Genomic DNA, 19,938 nt, shown 5'->3' with positions numbered 1-19,938 from the left:
CAGCAAACAGCATCAACAGCAACAAACAACGGCAGGTGGGATGCAAACACTGAGTTGTCATGGAAACAGAACAAGACAATTAATTCAAACTGAGGCTAATCACAAAGAAATAAAACCAAACTCAAAGAGGAAAGGGGAAAAAAAAGAAAAAAGAAAAAAAAGGAAAAAAAAAAAGAAAAAAAAAAAGGAAGAACAAACCAGAATTTATTAACTGGAAATCATCATTTGATGTATGGCGGAGTGCTGAGAATCGGAGTCTGAAAGGGGGCACGCTGCTGTCTGTGTGTTTTTTGGCAGGGAAAGGAAGAGCCACTCACAAAACACAAGCTCAGGAGCCCAGCCATGAGACCACCTCCTATGCACCTCCACGTGGGAAGTGACTCTCACCACCCTCGCAGCACCCAGGGCTTCAGGTCAGCTCTGCGGGCTTTGGGGCAGCCTCACTGCTCGGCTGCTTTAATAGCACTTGTCACACTTAACTAATGGGAAGCAGCCAGGACATCTGGTGCCAGCTGAAGACACCGCGTGTTCTGTGAAAAGGGAGAATTTGGATTAGGGTTATAGGCAGAGGAATGCAAGAACAAAAGTGGCAGCAGCATTCCTGTTGTGCATCCTGGTTCCAAAGAAGCTGCACTCCTGCATGTGCACAAACGTACAAACATCCACACATCAGCCTGGGATGTGAAAACAATTCCAATGCTAGCTGAGGCTGGAGATGTCAGTGAGTCCCTCGGTACACCCCTGCCAGGGCTCAGGGCTGTGACAACAGCATTTACTGTAACAGGAAATACTTGTAGGGCTCGTCTCTGGACACTGGGAGCCATGTTACTGTTTGATTTAATTGCCATACCACTCTGATGTGACTGCTGACATGAGACTTCTCAAGCTGAGAACCTCTGGGTCAGCATTTGGGTCAGAGCTTAGGAGGAGAGTTGTGATGGGAAGAAAGCTTGAAATGCAGTGAGAGATTGAATTGAGAGCAATTTCAGCTCTGGCTCCAGCTGGGTTTCATGCATAGTAGCTGAAAAAGTGATTTCTTTTCCATCTAAAAATGCAGAGAAATGAATCTTTCTATTTTGTCATCCAAAAAACTCAAAGGACTGGAAAGCTAAGAGGAAGAACTGACCTCTCTGGAATGGAAAAGTAGTGATGGGGCACTCAAGGCTCCACTTTATAGACCACTTCTCTCACACTCCAGCAATTTATTGCACATCTCATCTCCCTTCCTTCCGAGGGCTGAGCTCCCTCTGTATGTCTCAGACAGGAACATCCCACTTCTGGAGCAGGGCAGCTCCTTGCTCTTACAGAACTTCAGCCTGTTTTTCCACTAGCTCTCATTTACTGCTTTACAGGGGCACAGAGCAGACTTCTAACCTGGAGACAGCAGCACTTCTGAAGGCAATATCTGCTGTTGTGCAAAATTCACATTAAAAATAGCCCAAGTGCCACCACAATGGCAGAAGTCACCAACACCATCATGTGCTTCTCTTCTCTCCCATCAGACTCTGAGGATGCAGCCAGACCAATGCCCCTAACTCCTGTGACCCCCAAGATGCACCTCAGCCCTGAGTTTCAGGGACATTTGGTTCCCATGACAGCTTTGTCAAACCTATTTTACAAAGCCAACCTCACATGCAGACACCCGTGCATGCTCCATGTGCATGTGCAACATCTCCTGATAGACACACACAAGCAGGCACTTACAAACAGCCAAAAAACTCTCAGGTGCTTTTTTTCAACAAGGATACAGCTCACTGCTGATAGAACCAAACATCAGAACTGGAGCTGGACGCTTGTGATGCAACTCCAACAGTGCAGAGAAGCGATTTATGAGGCACGGAAAATTTCCTAAGTCCAGTTCATTCTGTTTTATGCCACTGGGTATTTCACACAGGCAAACATGCCCCCTTCCCCGAAGATCCTGGTGCTTTTCACAGCCTTTTAAAGCCAATTGGTTTTGTTGCTGATCATCGATACAGAGAGGTTAACCTGGTTTGTGTTCTGTGAGTGGCATTTTCGGTGCATTACTCTTTCCCACAAAAAGGTACCAATCAACATCACTCAGGTTACCCCCCACCATTTTGTTTAGAAGAGCTGGGGTCCCCAGGTGAAAAAGGTTTTGGAAAGGACAGGTTTACAGACCTGGTCAGAAGAGACACTGGGAGATCCAGGGTTGACTTTTGCAACACCAGAATCCATCCTTACAATGCGTTCCCAGGACACTGCTAGTGAGAGAAACCTGAGGACCACCAACCAGCCCATGCTGGGGACACCCACCGGTTCCACTTGTTAAGCCCTTTCCAGATCAGCTCAAGGAGAAAAATGTTGGAGGAGGAGTGAAGTGGGGAAAAGAGAATGTACTACACCAGATCCCACCGCTTCAAACCCCGATTCACGTTAAAAACCAACCAAAAGATAAACATACTTTATATATTAAAGAAGAAATTAATTGAAAAAAAGGAAAGAAAAGAAAGTGAAGTGAGTGGTTGAAAGCACCAAACAAAACCAAATGGTATTAAACATTTTGACACTCAGCAAGCTGCTGCTCCAAATGAGGTGAGAAGGCGGACATTATTGGCCATTTTGGTGAGACAGGAGTCATTCCGTCTTGCTCCAAAATGAGGAGGGGTAGGGGAAAGGGTGCCAAAATAATGTGCAGCCTCTACATTATTAGTGAAGCTTAGATTACACCTGTCCTCCCCTCCCAAAAGGTGGTGTGTCCCTGCCCTGGGCTGTGCTGCAGCCGCCCTTCCTCTCCCACTCCCATTCCAATTCCAAAATCACCACACAGTGAGATGCTGCATGGGTTTGGATTTCCGACCTCAGTCCCTCCAGAGGAAGAGATACTTCCGTCCATGCGCCCACCTCCCTCCTGATTTCCTTCATGGTAAATAAAAATAAATAAGTCAATAGGTAGATAAATAAAGAATGAGACCAAGGCTTGGAATTGGTCTGGAGGAAATCCATTACCTTCCCAATCGGTGTTATTTTCCCTTAAAAACACGCATGATTTGAGTGACAGGCTGGCTGAGTATCTCTGGTCTTTTGCAATTCTTTTTTCTTTTTCTCTCTCTTTTTTTTTTTTCCTTTTAATATAAAACAATCAGAACCGAATTGTTTTTCAAGGAGATCCATAAAACTAAACAGAGGCTTTGCTGCGTTATTTTTGTTACTTTAATTTGACAAGGTGTAATCTAATTTTTTTCCCCTAAAACAAAGAGAACAGCGATGCAAAAGGTGTAAGAGACACAGGCAGGCAGAGATTTCGAGATCAGTACAGCACAGTGTTCCTGCAAAGTGCCCTCTATAGAGATATACATAGATATATACATATATAGTTTTGATTTGCTTTTTTGGGTGGTGGCTTTTTGTATCTGTTTCCTGATACCCTTGAGAAATCCTTCTGCAGAAACACAGCAGATTTGTTGGTTTGGTTTGGAACCGCAGTTTCAGAGCTGAGGACACCCCAAACACAGACAGGGCGCTCCCCCACCTGTGGAAGTGCCAACGTGACCCAAACTGTCACCAAATGAACCCCTCTCTGAACTCCAGAACCTGGAAACCGGCCCTGCAGGGGCAGCTGTACGAATGGGGGTTCTGCCTCCCTCCTTTCCCATCAAGGAACTGACTAATGCAAAGCTAAAAAGGAATTCCAATTCCTCTGTTTTAAGATATCATTGACTGTATGGACTTTGTGCACATTTGTGAAATCTATAGAGCAACTGAAATTATTTCCTTCTCATCTCTAAAAGGTACCGAGAGTTAAACAGCTTAGCAGCTGTCCCACTTGTTTATGGAAGGAGCTCCATAAACAGCAGCTCTGCTTTAATGGTCAAATTATATGAGCTGAACTTAACCCAGGAGCGGGCTAAGGGCTACATTACTCCTTAAATTAGTCACATTTTAATACATTTTGAAGCCGTATTTCCTGAGGTCCTATGAAAGCTATTTCTTCGTTTTCTGTGGGTTTTATTTTAATTGAATTGAACTAGTTTTGCTCTGATGTGTTTACCCCTGGCCTGGTTTCATCTTCAGCCTCCAAATGAGTTGAGGTTTTCCAGAGGGCCCTGAAAAATACTGGAAATGCTCTCAGCAGGAACCCGGCTGCAGAACTGCTTCTGGGTGCACGAGCACCATGCTTGACTCCAGCAGCAGCAGCAGTGGAAGCGCAGCCCAAGCACTGTGCTGCTTTAAATGCCTGCTGAACCATTACAAAACCTCTGTGCTTGAAAAGAACACGGCAACCAGAATCTTGAGCAGAGGGGAAAAGGGATTATCCTTCCAGCACCACAACTGCTGCCTTTTATAACTCCCGACAGGTCACTGCTGTGTGAAATTGGGCAGCGTTTTGAGTTCTGGTAAATTCAACCACGGCCATTTGCCCGGTACCAGCAGCAGCTCTGCAGAGGTTGCTGAAGCACAGACCACAGCGCGGTGCTCTGTTCCTTCCTCCTCCCATCTGTAGTAAGGGAGAGCACGCAGGGATGGTCCTTACATGCAGCTGGGTATTGGGGGATCAAAGCAACACAGATGTGAGAGCTTAAAGCTCTCAGTTAGATGGGAGCTACAAACTGCTCCATTTCAAGGGAGCAAAACAGCTGTGGCCACAGACCTTGGACAAGCACTATGGGACCTCTCTGGGACATGGCCTGGGTGATTCACTGGAGCCTGCAGAAAAACACTGCTGGGTTCCGAGTCTGGTTTCACCCATCGGAGAGCAGTGAGCATCTCAGCTCTTCTGGACAAGACTCAAAGTGCCAAAAAGGCTTCCCTTGTGCCCCAAGTGAAAGAAGGCCACTGAGCTCCGCCAGCCCTATCACTGTGCAAGGAGAGACAGCAGGCTCCAAACCCCACCAGCAAGAAAGACGCTCCTTGTTACACAGGACTTCCCATCAATCCTTCCCTGCAATCACCAGGGGCCAAAGTCTGATGGTATCCCTGTCCCTGGGCATACAGAGCAACACGTCCGTCTGAAGGCCAGATGAGCTGTACAGCTCCCATACAAACCAGCGTCCCACCTTTAGAAGTGCTGATTTCCCACCACAGCTGAGCCCTCCTTTACGCTGCCTGCAGGTGAAATCTGGGCATCTGGCTTACACAGAACCTTCCCAATGGCCTGAGCTGCTGGCACAACTCCTCCATCCCACTTCTGATCTGCTTCTGTGGCTCTCCATGAAGATGCTTCTGCATTTTGAGCTTGGAAATTCCCTGCTAGCAGACTGTTATTTTGGACTGTGACACGATCTGATCCATAACAACAAACAGTGGAAACCGTTGGCCAACACTTTCAAGACCACGGCTGCTGTTATTATTGCTTTTATTGGCCCTTAAGGAAGAGTTTAATCTTAAGACCTTTCTCAGACCAAAGGTGATTCTAGCAGCAGCAGTGCAATTAGGGCACGTTGGAGATATTTCATAAAAGATAAAATAAACAAATACAAAAATCAACGGCGTATAAATCCCTTTTTAAAATCCTAATCCTGAAACTCAAACTCCTATTCATGAAGGAAAATCCCGTGATTAGTGGTGATTAACACCTTTTAGTCCCAGGCAGGAGGGAGGTGGGAAGGGAACACCTTATTTCAAATACTGTCCCTTCCCTCTTACTCTTTTCAAACAGAGCATATCTTTTTTTCTTTAACGCTGGGGCTGGGAGATGTCTTTTGGTTGTTGTTGGCATTAGGCAAAGTTAGAAGAGCCACAGCTGGCTGCTCTAAAAGACATGATCAACAGTGCAGCATTTCAGAGAGGTACCGTGGTACCTATGGGGGAAGGGGAGAGACTTGAAGGAGGGGGGGAAAATACCAGTACTGAGGGTCCGAGCACTGAAATCTCAGTATTTTAAGAAAAAGAGAAAGAAAGACAGAGAGAAAGAGAAAGACAGAAGAAGAGAGAGACAGATACTGTGTCAGTACTGCACTGGATTTCTCAAAAATCACACAGCTTTAATACCTGTTCACTAGGAAAGCCACTCCTTTGGTAGATTATTGAGTAGTGAGGACTGATGGGTGGAGGGAAACGCATAAACAGGGACGGAAGGGCATTCAATTCTGCACAGGGCAAAAGCACCAAGCACCAGAGGTACAACTAACACACTGCGGAAACCCACCTGTTTACTATCCCATGTGGCTCGCCCACTCAGGTTGCACACATGGGAGGCAACAGAAGCTTAATGGGGATAAACAGGGAGATGAGAAGAGGGAAAAGAGGCATTTTCAGCTTGAATATAACTTGTCAGATTTCTTACTGCTGTTTACAATAGGAATGCAGCTGCCAGATGTGCCCCTGCAGCATCGTTCGTGTCTACTGCTGCTGCATTTCTCTTTCCATGCTCCTCTCCAAAGGAGGGCTCTGTTTATCTGGAAGTGGTGTTTTGGAGCTCGCCGTGCTGGCTGCTTTTTGAGGTGCCCAAAACGGCCCAGTGTCAGGGAATGAGAAGGGCCAGCAGGGAGAGGCAAAGCCGTCAGAGATAGGTGGGCTGTGCTGGGAGGGCAGACACCTGCATGCGGCCGGGCAGGGAGGGAGCTCCATCCTCCAGCCCTCAGTGAGCTCTGCAAAGTGGGGCTGGGCTGTCCAGGCACTGGGGGGCAGCCACCCTCCCCCAGGGCGCAGCTGGCACATGTTCTGCCCTCCGACCATCTTTTCCACTTCCCAGGTCCCTCCCTCCCCTCACAACAAAGGTTGTCCCCAACAGCAGTGCTTCCACGGACAGGCGTTAGAGCTGTGTGACCCCTTCCTGCTGAGGACTGGGGGTTCGGTTACCACTGGGGGTGGGGGGCAGGAACACTGGCTTCTCACAATGCGTTTGGAATCAACTAGAGCACAGCATAACCAACCAGAACTGAAACGGGAAACCAAGAGAAAGCAAAAGAAAAACCAACCCAACAGAACGAACGACTCAGAAAGTAACTGTAAATCCACTTTAAATCAATCAGAATCATAGAAAAGGAAAAACAGAAACAAACAAAAAAGACAAACCAAACAAAAAAAACCCAACAAAACAAAACCAACCGATACATACTTATATACAGAAAAAAATAATCCATAATTAATTTAAAAAGTGGCATGCAAAGAAGATTGTTACATTCTCCTATCATGCATCAGGCCCAATGTCCACACGGCAAGGTAACCATGACGACAGAAAGTGCAAGAACTCAGCAACATTACCAAAGGATGCATAGAGGCCCACAATGCAACTCAACTCATCTCCGCAAGACCCGGGAACAGCGGGTCTCGCTCATCTTAAAGATTTCTTGCTTTTTCTCTTTTTAATTTTTTTTAATTTTTTTTTTTAAATATATATATGTTTTTTAATTTTCTTCTTTTTTTTTTTTTTTTTATTTTCTCTTAAGAATGTAAAAATGTGGGTAAAGAAAGTAAAAAAGAAAAAAACCACACCAACCTTCTCGTAGCTCTGAGGGATGTTAAGGGGGTTTGATGCGGAACACAATGACATGAGGAGAAGAGAAAAATAGGGGAAACACAGAGAGAGTAAAAAAAGGCCTTCTCAAGGCTGTCAGCTGCAAACTGATCGCTGTTTTTCTTTTTTTTTTCTTTTTTTTTTTTTTTTCTCTTAACCAAAACAAAAAGAAAGGAGAAAAAAAAATGAAGATAGTAACGACCCTCCTTCCTCGCCTTCCTGCCTTCCCCCTCCCATCCAGCCAGGCCACAGCAGGCGAGCTCTGCAAGTCCTGGCCCAGAACCATCCAGGCCGATGGACGCCGACCCACGGAGCTGCTGGGGGGCAGCGGGGGCTGCCATGGGGCCTGCAGAGCACTCAGCCCACACACAGCCCCGCTGCCCCGCGCTCCCCCCGCCCCAACCCGGCTCTGAGTGAGGAAAAGGAAATCATTAGAAGGAGAAAAGGAAACCCAAAGCGAAACATTTCCTCGCAGTATTCAAACTTACAACTCCTATCCCGGGTGTTCTAGAGAGACAAGCGTGCTACGGGAGAAACAAGGCAATTGGGAACGCGGGAGTGTTGGAGACTCTTTCAAAACAAAAAAAAACGGGAAGAAAAAAGGCGCGTGAACGTTCCCTCCCACCAATGCAGAACCCGCTGCAGAGATCTGTTACCTTTCCACAATAATAACAGACAAGGAACAAGGAATTAAACAGCATGAGAAGCACCTGCTGAGCTGCCTGCACCCCGCAGGGACAGCCCTGGCCGCAGCCATGTCTGCGGGAGGGCTCCGAGCGGCCAGAAAGGTGGAGGAGATTTGGGAAGAAAAGAATAAGGAAAAATCCCCACCTTTCTGTTTTGATCTTTCTTTGCTTTGTTTGTTATTGTTTGTTTGTTTGAGAAAAAGAACCCCAAACATTCCAGCTTTCTGCCCTGTGTGAGCATCAGATCCATACTGCTCAGGTTACTATCAGGAATTGCCCTGAATGTCAATCTGGATTTGCATCTCAAAAAAAGCAGCATTTCAGGGCCCAAGCGACAGGGCAGATTTCAAAATGCAGTTTCCCAGATGGCCATAAAAGTCTGTTTAAAAATGTAGCTGGGAAACGTGGAATTATTAAAAGCCTTCTCTCCATGTGCATGTGATTTCTTGAGTGTCAGACGTGAGAGAGAGAGAGAGACAGAGAACGGGAGTGCAGCTCTGCACGGGGCTGCAGGGAACGGGGGTGGGGGTGGGCAGCGCTTCCTCTGCCGATGGGATGGAAATGGGAACAGTTTGCTGGGATGGAATTTTGCTTTTTTTTTCTCCTCCCAATGGTATTTTTCTTTTTCTTTTTAAGTGGGAAGGACTGGTCCTGCTCTCTCATTATCAAAAGAGTTTTGCTCTGGAAAGATTTTAAACCAAATCCACACACAAAATGTTACAGGTGAGACAGACTAAAATAGGATAACAAAGAAAGCAGAAAGGCAACTGCCCCCTGGGTGGGAGTACATTGAGGGGGCAGGCAGCAGGGCCTGTTGTCTGTTCCCAGTGATTGGGGCAAAGGGATCTGCCACTGATGGCAGAGATGTCTGCTGGCCACCTCCACCCTCTGTGTGGCTGTGCCTGTGGCAGCACTCACACCCAAGGAATCAGTGACAAAGTATTGCCGGCAAAAGGAAAACAGGCTGGATCATAAGCAGGGAGTGGGGAAGACCCCTCCTGCTGCAACCTGGGAAGGTCCTGGGGAGAAAGGGTCTGGCAGGGGGACTGAGGACTCCCCCCTCCTCTCACACCCACATCAGCAGAACCGAGACCTTCCCACTTCCAGCCAGTGGGGATTCTTAGTGAGGAAAGGGGATTATGGTCTCTGCAGCCAAAGCTGGGTGCTCCCCTTTGGGCGGATGCTGGCAGATTCTTGGGTCCACTGGTCTATATTGCACTCGGCTTCAAGTGGGTGACACAGCCTTGTACCGCTGCTCTGCAGCTCTGAGTTGCTGACCAGATCCCCCAGCAGCAGGGAGGAACTCAAGGTACACCAGGACTGCCCCACGAGCTCAGCAGTGCACTGCAGGGGTCCGAGCAGCAGCGCCAGCGCCTTCCCTGTGCTCAGTACAGGAGCAAATCAGAGCGCTGGGGACAAAGGACGGCCACGGGGAGGGCGGTATCTGCCAGCACTGCGGGCCGACGCGCTCCCTACCTCTCACGTAAAGGTTTGCAGGTGAGGAGTAGCGCACTCCTGCGCTGTTGCTGGCGACGCATTCGTACTTCCCCTGGTCCGTCTCCTCACTGCTTTCGATCTGCAGGCCACCTGGCAGGAGAGAGGGAGACCGCAGCACACACAGTCATCACCACCTTGTTTTTAGAGGCAGAAGGAGTGTCAGTGTTGCTTTCTCCTCCCCTTGGGCAAACGCGCACTGGAACGCTGTGGGGGTCTTGGGATGGGAAAGGAATAGCCCTGCCAGGATCAGCTCCTGCCTGTGCTCCATGTTACAGCTGGACATGGCCAGCAGGAAGGGGAAACCTCACACCCGCCTCTGGATGAGTGTCACTCTGTACTGAACTAATCAGCAGAAATACCAACTGTTGTAACTTCTGCAATGCAGACATTCTGCACCAGAGCTCATGAAATCAGCTTCAGTAATCCGTATTACTGCAATCCCCAGGAATCTGTCAGAAGACATTCAGCTTCCACTGCTCCAGCTGAAGAAGCGACCGCAGGGATGGTGGGACTGTCACCCACCGTCCAGCACCATGGAGCACTCTTACCAATGTTCTGTGCCTCAATTTGTGACTCTGAGGAATCTCACAGGAGATAAAGTGTGAAAATCACATTACTGCTAATGAATATTTTTCAAACTGCATGTTAGGCCTACGCTGACTGGGCCAGAAAGGATTACAATGTTTTCTTACACCCATGAATTATTGGAGTTGACAGGAATATACCGGGAGCCCAAACTGAACACCCCCGTAAGCAGACATGCACGTATATACAACATGAAACTACATGGAAGAAAACGGCCTCATTTACCTCAAAGGGCTTCACTCCTGCAAAACTTCAGTTAGAATACATACAACATAAATAATTCATCAAGCTATCAAATGTTTTATGTATTAGGAGTACATGATTATACTACAGAAATGGGCAGAGCTCACATGAGCTGAGAATCTTAACTCCCATCCTTGGAAAAAGCAATAACAGGAAAAAAAACAATTCCAGATCTAATATTAATGATAACATCTCAAGCCGGGTATAGATGCAGCCCCTTCAGAGCGATGTGTTGTAGAAGCTCATGTTGTGTGTGTGCAGGGTACAGCAGGATGCTGCGTGGGGAGCCACATGGCTGCAAGTGCTTCTGATAGCAATGGGGTGTGAAAGTGCAGCTCCCACCCGGACCCACTGAGTCTGGGAGCTCCCAAAGGCAGGACAGAGAGAATTAACAAAAAAACAACCCAACAGCACAAAGAAACCCAAAGAGCTAAATCGTGCTGAAGTAATTTCAAAAGAACCTGAGGGTATTTCGGTATGAGAGGAGTGAGAAACCAAACGCTGAAGCTTCACACTGAAACATCACCTGAGCATTTTTCACACTGAACTGATGCTCGAGCATCATCTGCCATAAGAAACTTCCAGAGCTGCTCAGGGAACCTTCCCAGGAACTTCTGTTTGTTTGGACAAAGCTGTGATAACTTCAGCTGGTTCCAGGCAAAACTTCTGTGTGCCCACGACTGCTGCTCGCGCAGAGTACAATGGGGCGAAAGCACAGCGCAGAGAAGGAGCAGCACTGAACTGCAGCATGGCTGTACTGCAGGGATGAGGACCTAATCCCTCATCCTGACCACCACAGCATTGCTGGTGAATGGATGTTACACTGCAATCAACTGCCAGGAGCCAACAGAGAAGACGTGCTCACTTACAGCACCTGGTACTGCTTTTACCAACATAGAATCACAGACTTTTAAACTTGCCGGTGCTAAAGCAAGGTTCCAAAGTGTGTGCATGCTCCTCCTGCTGGCTTTCTTTGACAACTTGAGCTCTTTTGGGCTCTGCTAATGATACAGTGCAAAAGCTACTTACCATGGGTATCTCTCCCAGAAAAACCTAAGGGTGAGAGTGTGGAGAGGAGGGGGAAGATGGCCCTGAAGCCAAGGTGATGGGAAGTGCTAAAATCTTCCTGAGCAAAGGACTGTAGAACTTGCACTGCAGTCAATGGCTCAGGAGCACTGTGCACCAATTAAGAGAGGCGCTGTTTACCAATCTTTGATAGCATTTACTGCCCAAGACGATCTTCAGCCCTTTGCAGTCCTGGAGAGATTAGTTCTTAAAACTCTGCCATAAATCTGAGGCAGTAGAGCCTGAGATGTCATTAAAATAACAGTACCAGTATTACCGAGTGCACCCAGCAAACAGAAACAGACATCAGAACCATATATAAAATAAAGACAGGTATAAAAAAAGAAATAAATATTCAAAGGTGAAGCGGGACAAGAGAACATAACACAACAACAAGAATCTGGATCGAGTACAGGTCAATGAAACAGGAACTGAGTGGAGAGAAGTGTTTGGAGAGTGGGTGAGTGAGTGGTGGGGGGGTGTCTTACCTCGGATCGGTGTACCTTCTGCAAAGGAAACAAAGAAAAGAAGTGAAAAGACTGCAAAAGCCCCAACACCTGGATTGCCTGTGGGAAAAGGACCTGAGTCAAGGAAGACAGTTCCCAGTAGGAAACTTCCTGTACTATCTCATCTCAAATTAGAGGGACAGACTGAAGAGGGTTCAGGTACTCAAGGCGGGGATGCCCTTTATAAAGCAGTCCAATTCAGCTGGCTGTTTGCAGAGCCTCCATGGCACTTATCTTGGAAGCTCTTTGAGGCTGGCTCCATTTTGCTGGTAAGAATGGAAAGAAAGTCTTCAAGCTCTCAGCTAACATTACTGTTTGTTATTTGCAGAATGTGTGATGAACCTGCACACCTTCATCACCCTAGGGGAAAGGGGACAGCATTAAGTTGGTGTCAGCCAAGTCAGGAAAAGGACATCCAGGTACCCTGCATCATATTTAGAGTTGCAGGTCTGATCCCAGCTCTGCCAGAGAATTCCCAGTTCCAAACTTAAGCTTTTGGCACAGATGTGCGAAGAATTCAATGCATGTCCTTATCAGGACCTTCAGTTATCTTTCAGTGGCTCAGCACAGACATTGAAGCCAGATGCTCCACATTAAATAAAGTTGTGCTACTACTGCACTACTACCCGCAAGGGGTACTCATGCCACTGTTCTAGAAGCATCCCTAACACCAGTGCGGGAGAGGGTATTTTTGGAGAGAAGAGCCCTGCTCTGCTTGCCTGCTGACTGCATCCCTCGGGTTATTTTTGTTCAAACCCCCTCCAGTTGTCTCCAGTGCCTGACATGAGCATTCTGCCTGGGCAGGTCCCACAGATGAGAGGTGGTGACTTTGTGGCCGTGAACCACAGCACAGCCCACATGGCAGCAAAATCACTGTGACCCCGTTTGACCTCTGGAGGTTGAAACCATCTTCCTTTGAAAACACGGCAGGTCCTTTTACTCACAGTGGCATTCAAACTCGTCACAAAGCTTATTAAAAAAGGGAGGTTGACTGCTTTGCTTTTTTTACCCCAATCCTGAGAACAGAGCAGATTCCGCAGTTCCGAATATTGCCTCTTACTTGGGGAAAGCACAACAGTTTCTCCGTGACAGTAACACTGCTGTCGTTCTGCAGCCAGGGCACGTACTGTGCATTACTGGACAAACTGCAGCCTGCACACTGTCCTCTCCCCCAGCGAGAATTATGTTCCCCTCTCTACAGATGGGGAAACCGAGGTTGAGGCGAAGCAATGTGCCCGCGGTGACAGGGAGGTCAATGGCAGAGGCAGGCAGAGCCCAGGCGTCCCACATGTCAGCCTGCCTGAGCCACAGCCCTCCCCGCAGCGCTCAGCCCTGCTCATCCTTCTTGTGCTGCGGCTCAGTCCTCCATTTTCAGGATAGAAGGTAAAAAATATACAGACACTGATTACAGTTTGTCTTTATTTTTCAAAGGAGATGAGGGAAGAGAGGTATTATAGTGTTAGGATATTAGATTCTAGGTATACTCAGCTTCTAGTTAAGAGGTTAGGTTACTTGCTAGAGAAAAGTTAGCATCTAGTTAGGGTTAGGAACTAGCTAAGGTTAATAAAGCAGGCCAGTTAGCTATCAGGACAAAGGTTGGAGAGACAGTGCTTGAAAGAGAAAGAGGTGGGGGAGCGTGAATTTGGGCAGATCTCCACACAGGAGACGGCAGGAAGGTTTGAAAAAGCGAGAGACAAAGCAGCAAAGGGTTATAGATCAACTCAGTGGAAATAAAAACAGCCTCCAATCCTTCTGTCTCAAAAGTGGAGTGAAAATCTGCCATCTGTGGCACAAATCTGGAACAAGGCTAATGGGAAGCGGGTTGAGAGGGGAAGAAACCCCGGCAGCACCCACTGTTATAATGCTCTGTTGGCCTCGCCAGGCTTGGCAACTTCCTGCAAAGGCACACTACAAAGGGCAGGAGGAACGTGCTGGGAGTTTGGGCTGTGCAATATAGAAGAGATAGTGGCAGAACTGCCTCGTGTTACCGTAGGCTGGTTATTCCCTGTTCCATCTAAACATCAGTGCTGTCCCTGGAAACAGGCTGCTGGCAGCTCTTGGAGAGCCAAGCAATGCTGCTGCGATGCTTCCAATTCTGACTGTGGCATTTGGGGAACAGAGGTGAGGAGCAAAACACGGTTCATGAGATGGCCCACGTCTGGGACAGAGGTGACAGAATTTCAACCAAAGCGAGATCAAGTAACTCTTAAGAGAAGTAGTTTGCGTTGGTGGCTGGGACACAGATGGTAGATTTTCACTACTGGAGTTTCACATCTAACCACCTTCGTATTCAATTTAGGGGAGCAGGATGAGGCTAGAAAGGGATTGGGGCAGAATAAGAGCACCAGCTTTGCAGGAAAACAGAAGAAGAGTTCCCATGGATGCCGACCTCCCAGGTGGAAAGTTGGCTATGCAAAATATTCATTTTGCCTTCTGCAGGCCCCTGGGAACAGGAAATCTGTTTGTTTGGGAGAAACGTTAAGGCTGCACAAGCCCAGACAGCCAGCACAGCATCAAGCAGCAGAGGCAAAAGGCACCCGGCCCTGGGACCGAGATGGTGCCAGGCAGAACTCCACGCGCAGGCGTCTCCCTGGGCCAGAGAGGATGGGATCTGCTCTTCCACCATCCCTTTCTCTGACTCTTCCCACACAGCAAGCTGCCCACGATTCTGTAAGCCTTCAAAACAGGGAGAGGAGGAAAGTCACCATTGCCATGGCAATGACAGAAAACACATCCCCACCTTCTGTCAGACCACGTGTGAGAACATGTGTGTACCGTGCTCCTCTCCTGAGGGCTGGAGAGAGCTTTTCTATTCTAAACAAGCAAGCAACCATCAAGGGTCTTCTGCAGTTTTAAAATTCTGGATCCTGGGTGACAGCTGCAATTGCTCCATCTCTAATAACAAAAGGGGACGTGGCACAAGAGCAGAAGGCTGTGGGCTTCTCAGGGGACAGAGCTGACGTGGACAGGGTGCTTTTCCAACCTCCAGTGACAAACAGCTTCCATTTGGAAATGCTGCACCCTCACCTCTCCCTTCCGAAAAAGCCAATAACGCTGTTAGATGTGAAACTCCAGGACCTCCTGCAGGTGTGAACACAATTATCACAGGGCCAGGGTACAAGCTATTGTGTGTTTGGGGAATTCCAGGACAACTGTTGCTAAGTTACAAAAAAAAATCTATCCAATGTTAGGAGGTTCGTATTTAGCTGTTACCTCTTTATACAGATTTATTAATTAGGATTGTTATTATTCTTTTTGTAGCCTGCAATACCCCTGCAGAAATTATTAAGAGGGCAGAAGATCCCTACTGAAAGAGTTAGTAGAAGAAATGCATGGCATGCCTCTCAGAAAGCTGTTACAGAGGAATTAGTTTAAAGGTGAGGGTTACAGATCTGGACATCAGCAGGTTTGGGGATTTCGTTTAGCTTTGGATTTTTGTTTTGTTTTGTTGTTGTTTTTTTTTTTAATTGAACAAACTTACCAAAGGTCTCTGAATGTAAAAAATAGTGAAAAAAAGACAAAAAAAGAAAAAAAATTAAGTTTGTTAGAGGCACTTATTTAGAAAGCAGAAGACAACACAAAAGACACAAAAGGTTTTAGGGCTCCTACGATGTAAAAAGCCAACTGCTGAGCGCCTCCCGCTGTCCCCCATAGGTGGCACGGCTGAGCAGAGGACATTGCCTTCTGCTCACAAAACGCTCCTGTCGTCAGGCAGAAGCATCCATTTGTCGTCCACCACTGAGAACACTTAAACTCACAGACAGGCTGGGTCGGTAAGGTTGAGATGCCGGTGTAAGACTGAGGGGAACAGGTGGCCAGACAGAGCTTTTTCCCATTTTTCTTTGACTGACAATTCAGCTTTTGATTCTGTCTGAGTGATCAAATGTTAACAGACTCCCAGTTGCTTGGAAGGAGTGTCTGGAGATGGAGGGAGGACCAACGGCTGGAGGAAAGCTGCATGGCTAACAACATCATTACCTGTTTCTTAGTTCTACTGCAGACTCTGAACGCAGACGGGACCACGGGATGACATGAACATAACAGCTGTAACCTCAGAGGGCCATCTGCACTCGGCTGTTTTAATATAGACAAGAACTAAATCTGGACATGGCTGCCCAACTTTGAGAGCTCTGCGTGTGACATTTCATTCCTACTCTTTAATGAGCTAATTTGCATGTTTGCCACTAACTCCTGTACCAGGCCTTAACACCCTGCCTAGTTCTGAACACCCTCTGTAATAATGTGCCATGGTTGCCGTCCTCTGCAAGGCAGAACCTGCGTGGCTGTCCTGTCCTGCCTTGTCCTGACGTATGTCCCTCTGCCCATCTCCATCAGGGAGCACCCCACAGCCAAGTCTTCAGAGACAGCACAGCTGCTGGCTTCTGTGCTAAGTCTGTTAGCACCCAGTGCAGAGACAAAGCTCCCATTTAGTGCAGGGGTTGCTCCTCCTCTCTGTGCTCCCTTTCACAAAGGGCTTGTCCAACACCCGTTGAGTCAGCTGTAATTGTAATTTCCCAGAGGCTGGGTTGGAATGACGCTGCTGACCTGTGTGTGGAAGACACTGAAGCTCATTAGCAGTGTCCTGAAGCATCCAGTGCCCTAACGTGTGCTAGTGCTACGCTCTGGGCAGCAAAGCTTGTTTTCTGCAAAGGTAAACGTATTAAATTAAGTCTTGACATCAGCAACAATCGCATCATCAGCGCTCCGACAGGCAGCACCGTGCACATCGCACGCAGGTTACAAACACACTTGAAATCTCCTTTGCCTTGGTGAGGATGACCCTGATGTTAATGTTTTCCACTTCCACAGGCCGTTGCATCACAGAACATGCAAGTTTTGGAAAGCCCTACAAGTAGATGAAGTAGGACAATGACTCAGAACCTTGACTTTCAGTCCTCCAGCATGAACAGGCACCTGCACTCCTTTCACGGAAGCAATAGGTTTCTGTCCCAGAGGACAGTGGGGATGCTTCATCAGATTACTAATTCAAAGAAGCTGTAAATGGGATTAATTTTCAGCAGGCATCTTCAGATTTATCAGAAAGGTCAAGGGTTCCCTCAGAGGCAAACCAATTCACTGAAGTAAAAATGCAGCGTTCAGGTGGCTTTAAGGAAAACATCAGATCAAAACCAGTTGAGGAGTATAAAGGCATTCTAGCAAGATGATAAATGTATTAAAAATAATCTGCCTGTGCATTACTCACACTTCAGCTCATGGTCACAGAGCATGATATAATTCCAGTTTACGTCTCATTATTTATGCTGAGTGATTTTTTTTATTTGCATTTGACTCAGCTGTTACAATAAAACAGAGAGGTCAACCTCATCTGTGTTTGTGGGACTCATCAATCCATTCTAATTCTAACAAAGCGGCTTAAATATCTGCTTGTTAGTTTGCTTCACTGAATAAGGAAGCATTTATGCAGGTGTATAAAAGCTATGCTGAACTGGAACTATACTGAGCCAAACTGGTGGCTGCAGAATTACAGATCTTTGTGTAGATTCCTGCTGGGTCCAACGACAAAGGCTTGTTTTCTCCAGGCGGGGTCAGAGCAGTTGGTCCAAACCTCCTTGGGGTAGTTTTTGTCCAAAAGCAGAACCTCCACAGCTTGTTTCATCATCGCATTTATCAGCAAGAAAGCAGGGTGGGTTTTGTGTGGATTTTCTTTTAAGTTGAGAAATTACTTTATCAGAAGCATTCAAAAAGAAATCCACCTGTGCCCTCCTTGTATGTCAGCATATACACACTCACACTGTGAACCAGGACACTTAACAACTACACAAACAGCTCCTGAAACATGGATATTATTAGGAGATGTCACGTTGACACACAAAAACAACAAACATAAACAAAAGAAGCAGATGGACAAGCAGATGGGGAAAGATGGAGAACTGACAAGAGCCACGGAGCTGGGGTACATCTGTTCATGGAAATCCACTCCACTGCACTGCCACTGAGCACCGAGGGGTCACTCAATGCTCGTAACTGCTCTCCAGCAGTGACTGCAGGGATGTGATGCCAGAGAGATCCTGCAAGAGCTGCTCTTCATACCAGCTCTGACAGGCACCATTTACACCAGCAGGATTCTGCTTCCACAGCTGCAGGCCTTATACCAGGTGTGTGTGGTCTAACATGTCGTAGTGCTTTTTTCCCCAGCTCTCGGACTGAGGAGGAAACCCACAGCCCTTCTCCAATTTCCAGTTTCCCCTCACTGCAATAACATCGTAACTGAGGTGAAAAGACTAGTTGCAGCATCTCCTGCATGAGAACCAGCTTCCCTTTGTGCTTTCCTTTATAACAGGGAAGGGCAGGAAGATGGGGTGCAGGGGAAAAGGCCCCAGTCATTTTCTTAGTAAGAATATGAATCCCAAAAGTGAAGAAAAGCAAACGACCCAATCCACACCAGTGAGGCTGATGCTTATAGGCCCCCCTCCTCTGATTCAGAAAACTCTGAGCATTCCCTTCACAGCTATATCTATCTATACCCTGATTCTCTGATCTCACACAGAGACCTCACCTGATCTCAGCTGCTTTATTCTCCCATTGCTCGTGCTCGGGTCGACAGGCAGGAAATCTTTAAACCAGGTGATCTCTGGGTCTGGGTTCCCACTGGCTGCACAGAGCATCGTGGCTGTTCGTGTCCGCTCCACCACTTTCAGCTGGGGCCCCATGTCAATGTTTGGGAAGCCGGGAGGTAACTGGTCCTCTGTTGGGAGAGAAGAAAACACAGCAGTTACACACAGCAGGGCAGCTGGAAGGGCTGATCAATGGAACACGCCACAAATAGCAGTCAGGCAGAACTGCTGCCCAGTTCTCTGTGCAGTAAGATTCAAGAAAGGGCTACTGCAAATGATCCATAGACGGCCCGTGAAGACATGTCACGCAGTCAAGCTTACCCTCCTAATGACCAACAAAAAAAGTTTTAGTTAAATACAATATCTGAGTCTAAAAAGCTTTGGGGCATGGGTACAATCACCTCAAGGTCTCTCCAGGTCTTGCAGTGCATCCCTCCCCTAGGTAAGCGACTTGCACATACTTGCTCGTACAACAGAAGCTGTGCATACATATGGCACAGAGCCCTGTGCTGCAGAGTACAGCACATACAGTCACATCTGAAAGGAATAATTCTTCCTTCCCCTCCAAACCCCACAGTGCAAAACAAACTGCGCAAGAGCAATAATAAAAGTGACTACATGAAAAGGAATGTCAAAAACACAGTGGAAACGAGGAGGGAAAGGAGAGGAAAATATCATCCAGCTGTAGTTACCAGAGGGGACACACAGAGCAACAGAGAGCCAAGTGCTGTCAGACAGGGTGTGATGTTCAGCTTTATTGGATGCTGCTGCCATAGAAGAGGATGCAGCACCAGAACCACGCAGCCAGGCTCAGCAGAGCTCCCTGCTGCCTCTCAGCCCTGCCTTCACCTTCACTAATGAGGGTGAGGAGTGCAATCCTAACCAGCGTTGACTAATCTGTGATAACTAATGTAAAACACCAGAGCTTCCCCCATAATCTTTGTCACGACCTCCTTGCATGTTTAAAAATGGGCAGTTTCTTTCTCTGACAACTGATGATTTGATGGAGAGTGAAATATCTTCTCTTCATACATCACAGGAACCTGACCACAAACAAAAACACGTACCACCACATTGCTGCAAAAGTAATAAGGGTTTCACAGCACGGACAAATTTTGCTCCTTTATACAGCTGAATTATTTTGGTGCATCTGAAATGCCTCAAAACCAGGTATTAACTCCCAAATAGAGACTCAAACACCTCTAACCAAGGACTGATCCAAACCTTTGAGGTCTCACTTTCACCAGGCTGTGCTCAGGCTTTGCAGCAGCCTCCAAACAGCATCTGCTTTTGCAGATCATGCGTGCTGCAAAGGCCCAGCCCCTCCCCAGAGGGAGCTCAAGGCTGGAGGGCTTGGGGAG

At 47.4% G+C, this 19,938-nt stretch overlaps 1 protein-coding gene across 12 annotated transcripts in view; it reads right to left on the bottom strand.

Moving 5' to 3' along the window:
* The window catches only part of PTPRS (protein tyrosine phosphatase receptor type S), a 106,300-nt gene that overhangs the window by 47,061 nt on the left and 39,301 nt on the right, over window positions 1-19,938 (bottom strand). For all 12 annotated transcript variants that reach the window (XM_085517354.1, XM_085517358.1, XM_085517355.1 and 9 more), the window contains 2 exons: window positions 18,520-18,708; window positions 9,583-9,693 (listed from right to left, as the gene is read on the bottom strand). In XM_085517354.1, coding sequence (XP_085373480.1) covers window positions 9,583-9,693; window positions 18,520-18,708 — 300 coding nt within the window. The remainder of the gene's footprint in view (window positions 1-9,582; window positions 9,694-18,519; window positions 18,709-19,938) is intronic.

This window comes from Coturnix japonica, chromosome 16, assembly GCF_054131305.1.
Source record: "Coturnix japonica strain WE chromosome 16, WE-NBRP24, whole genome shotgun sequence".
Classification (NCBI taxonomy): domain Eukaryota; kingdom Metazoa; phylum Chordata; class Aves; order Galliformes; family Phasianidae; genus Coturnix; species Coturnix japonica.
Note: the sequence above shows the minus strand (reverse complement) of the source record. Positions and strands in the feature narration are given on the sequence as shown.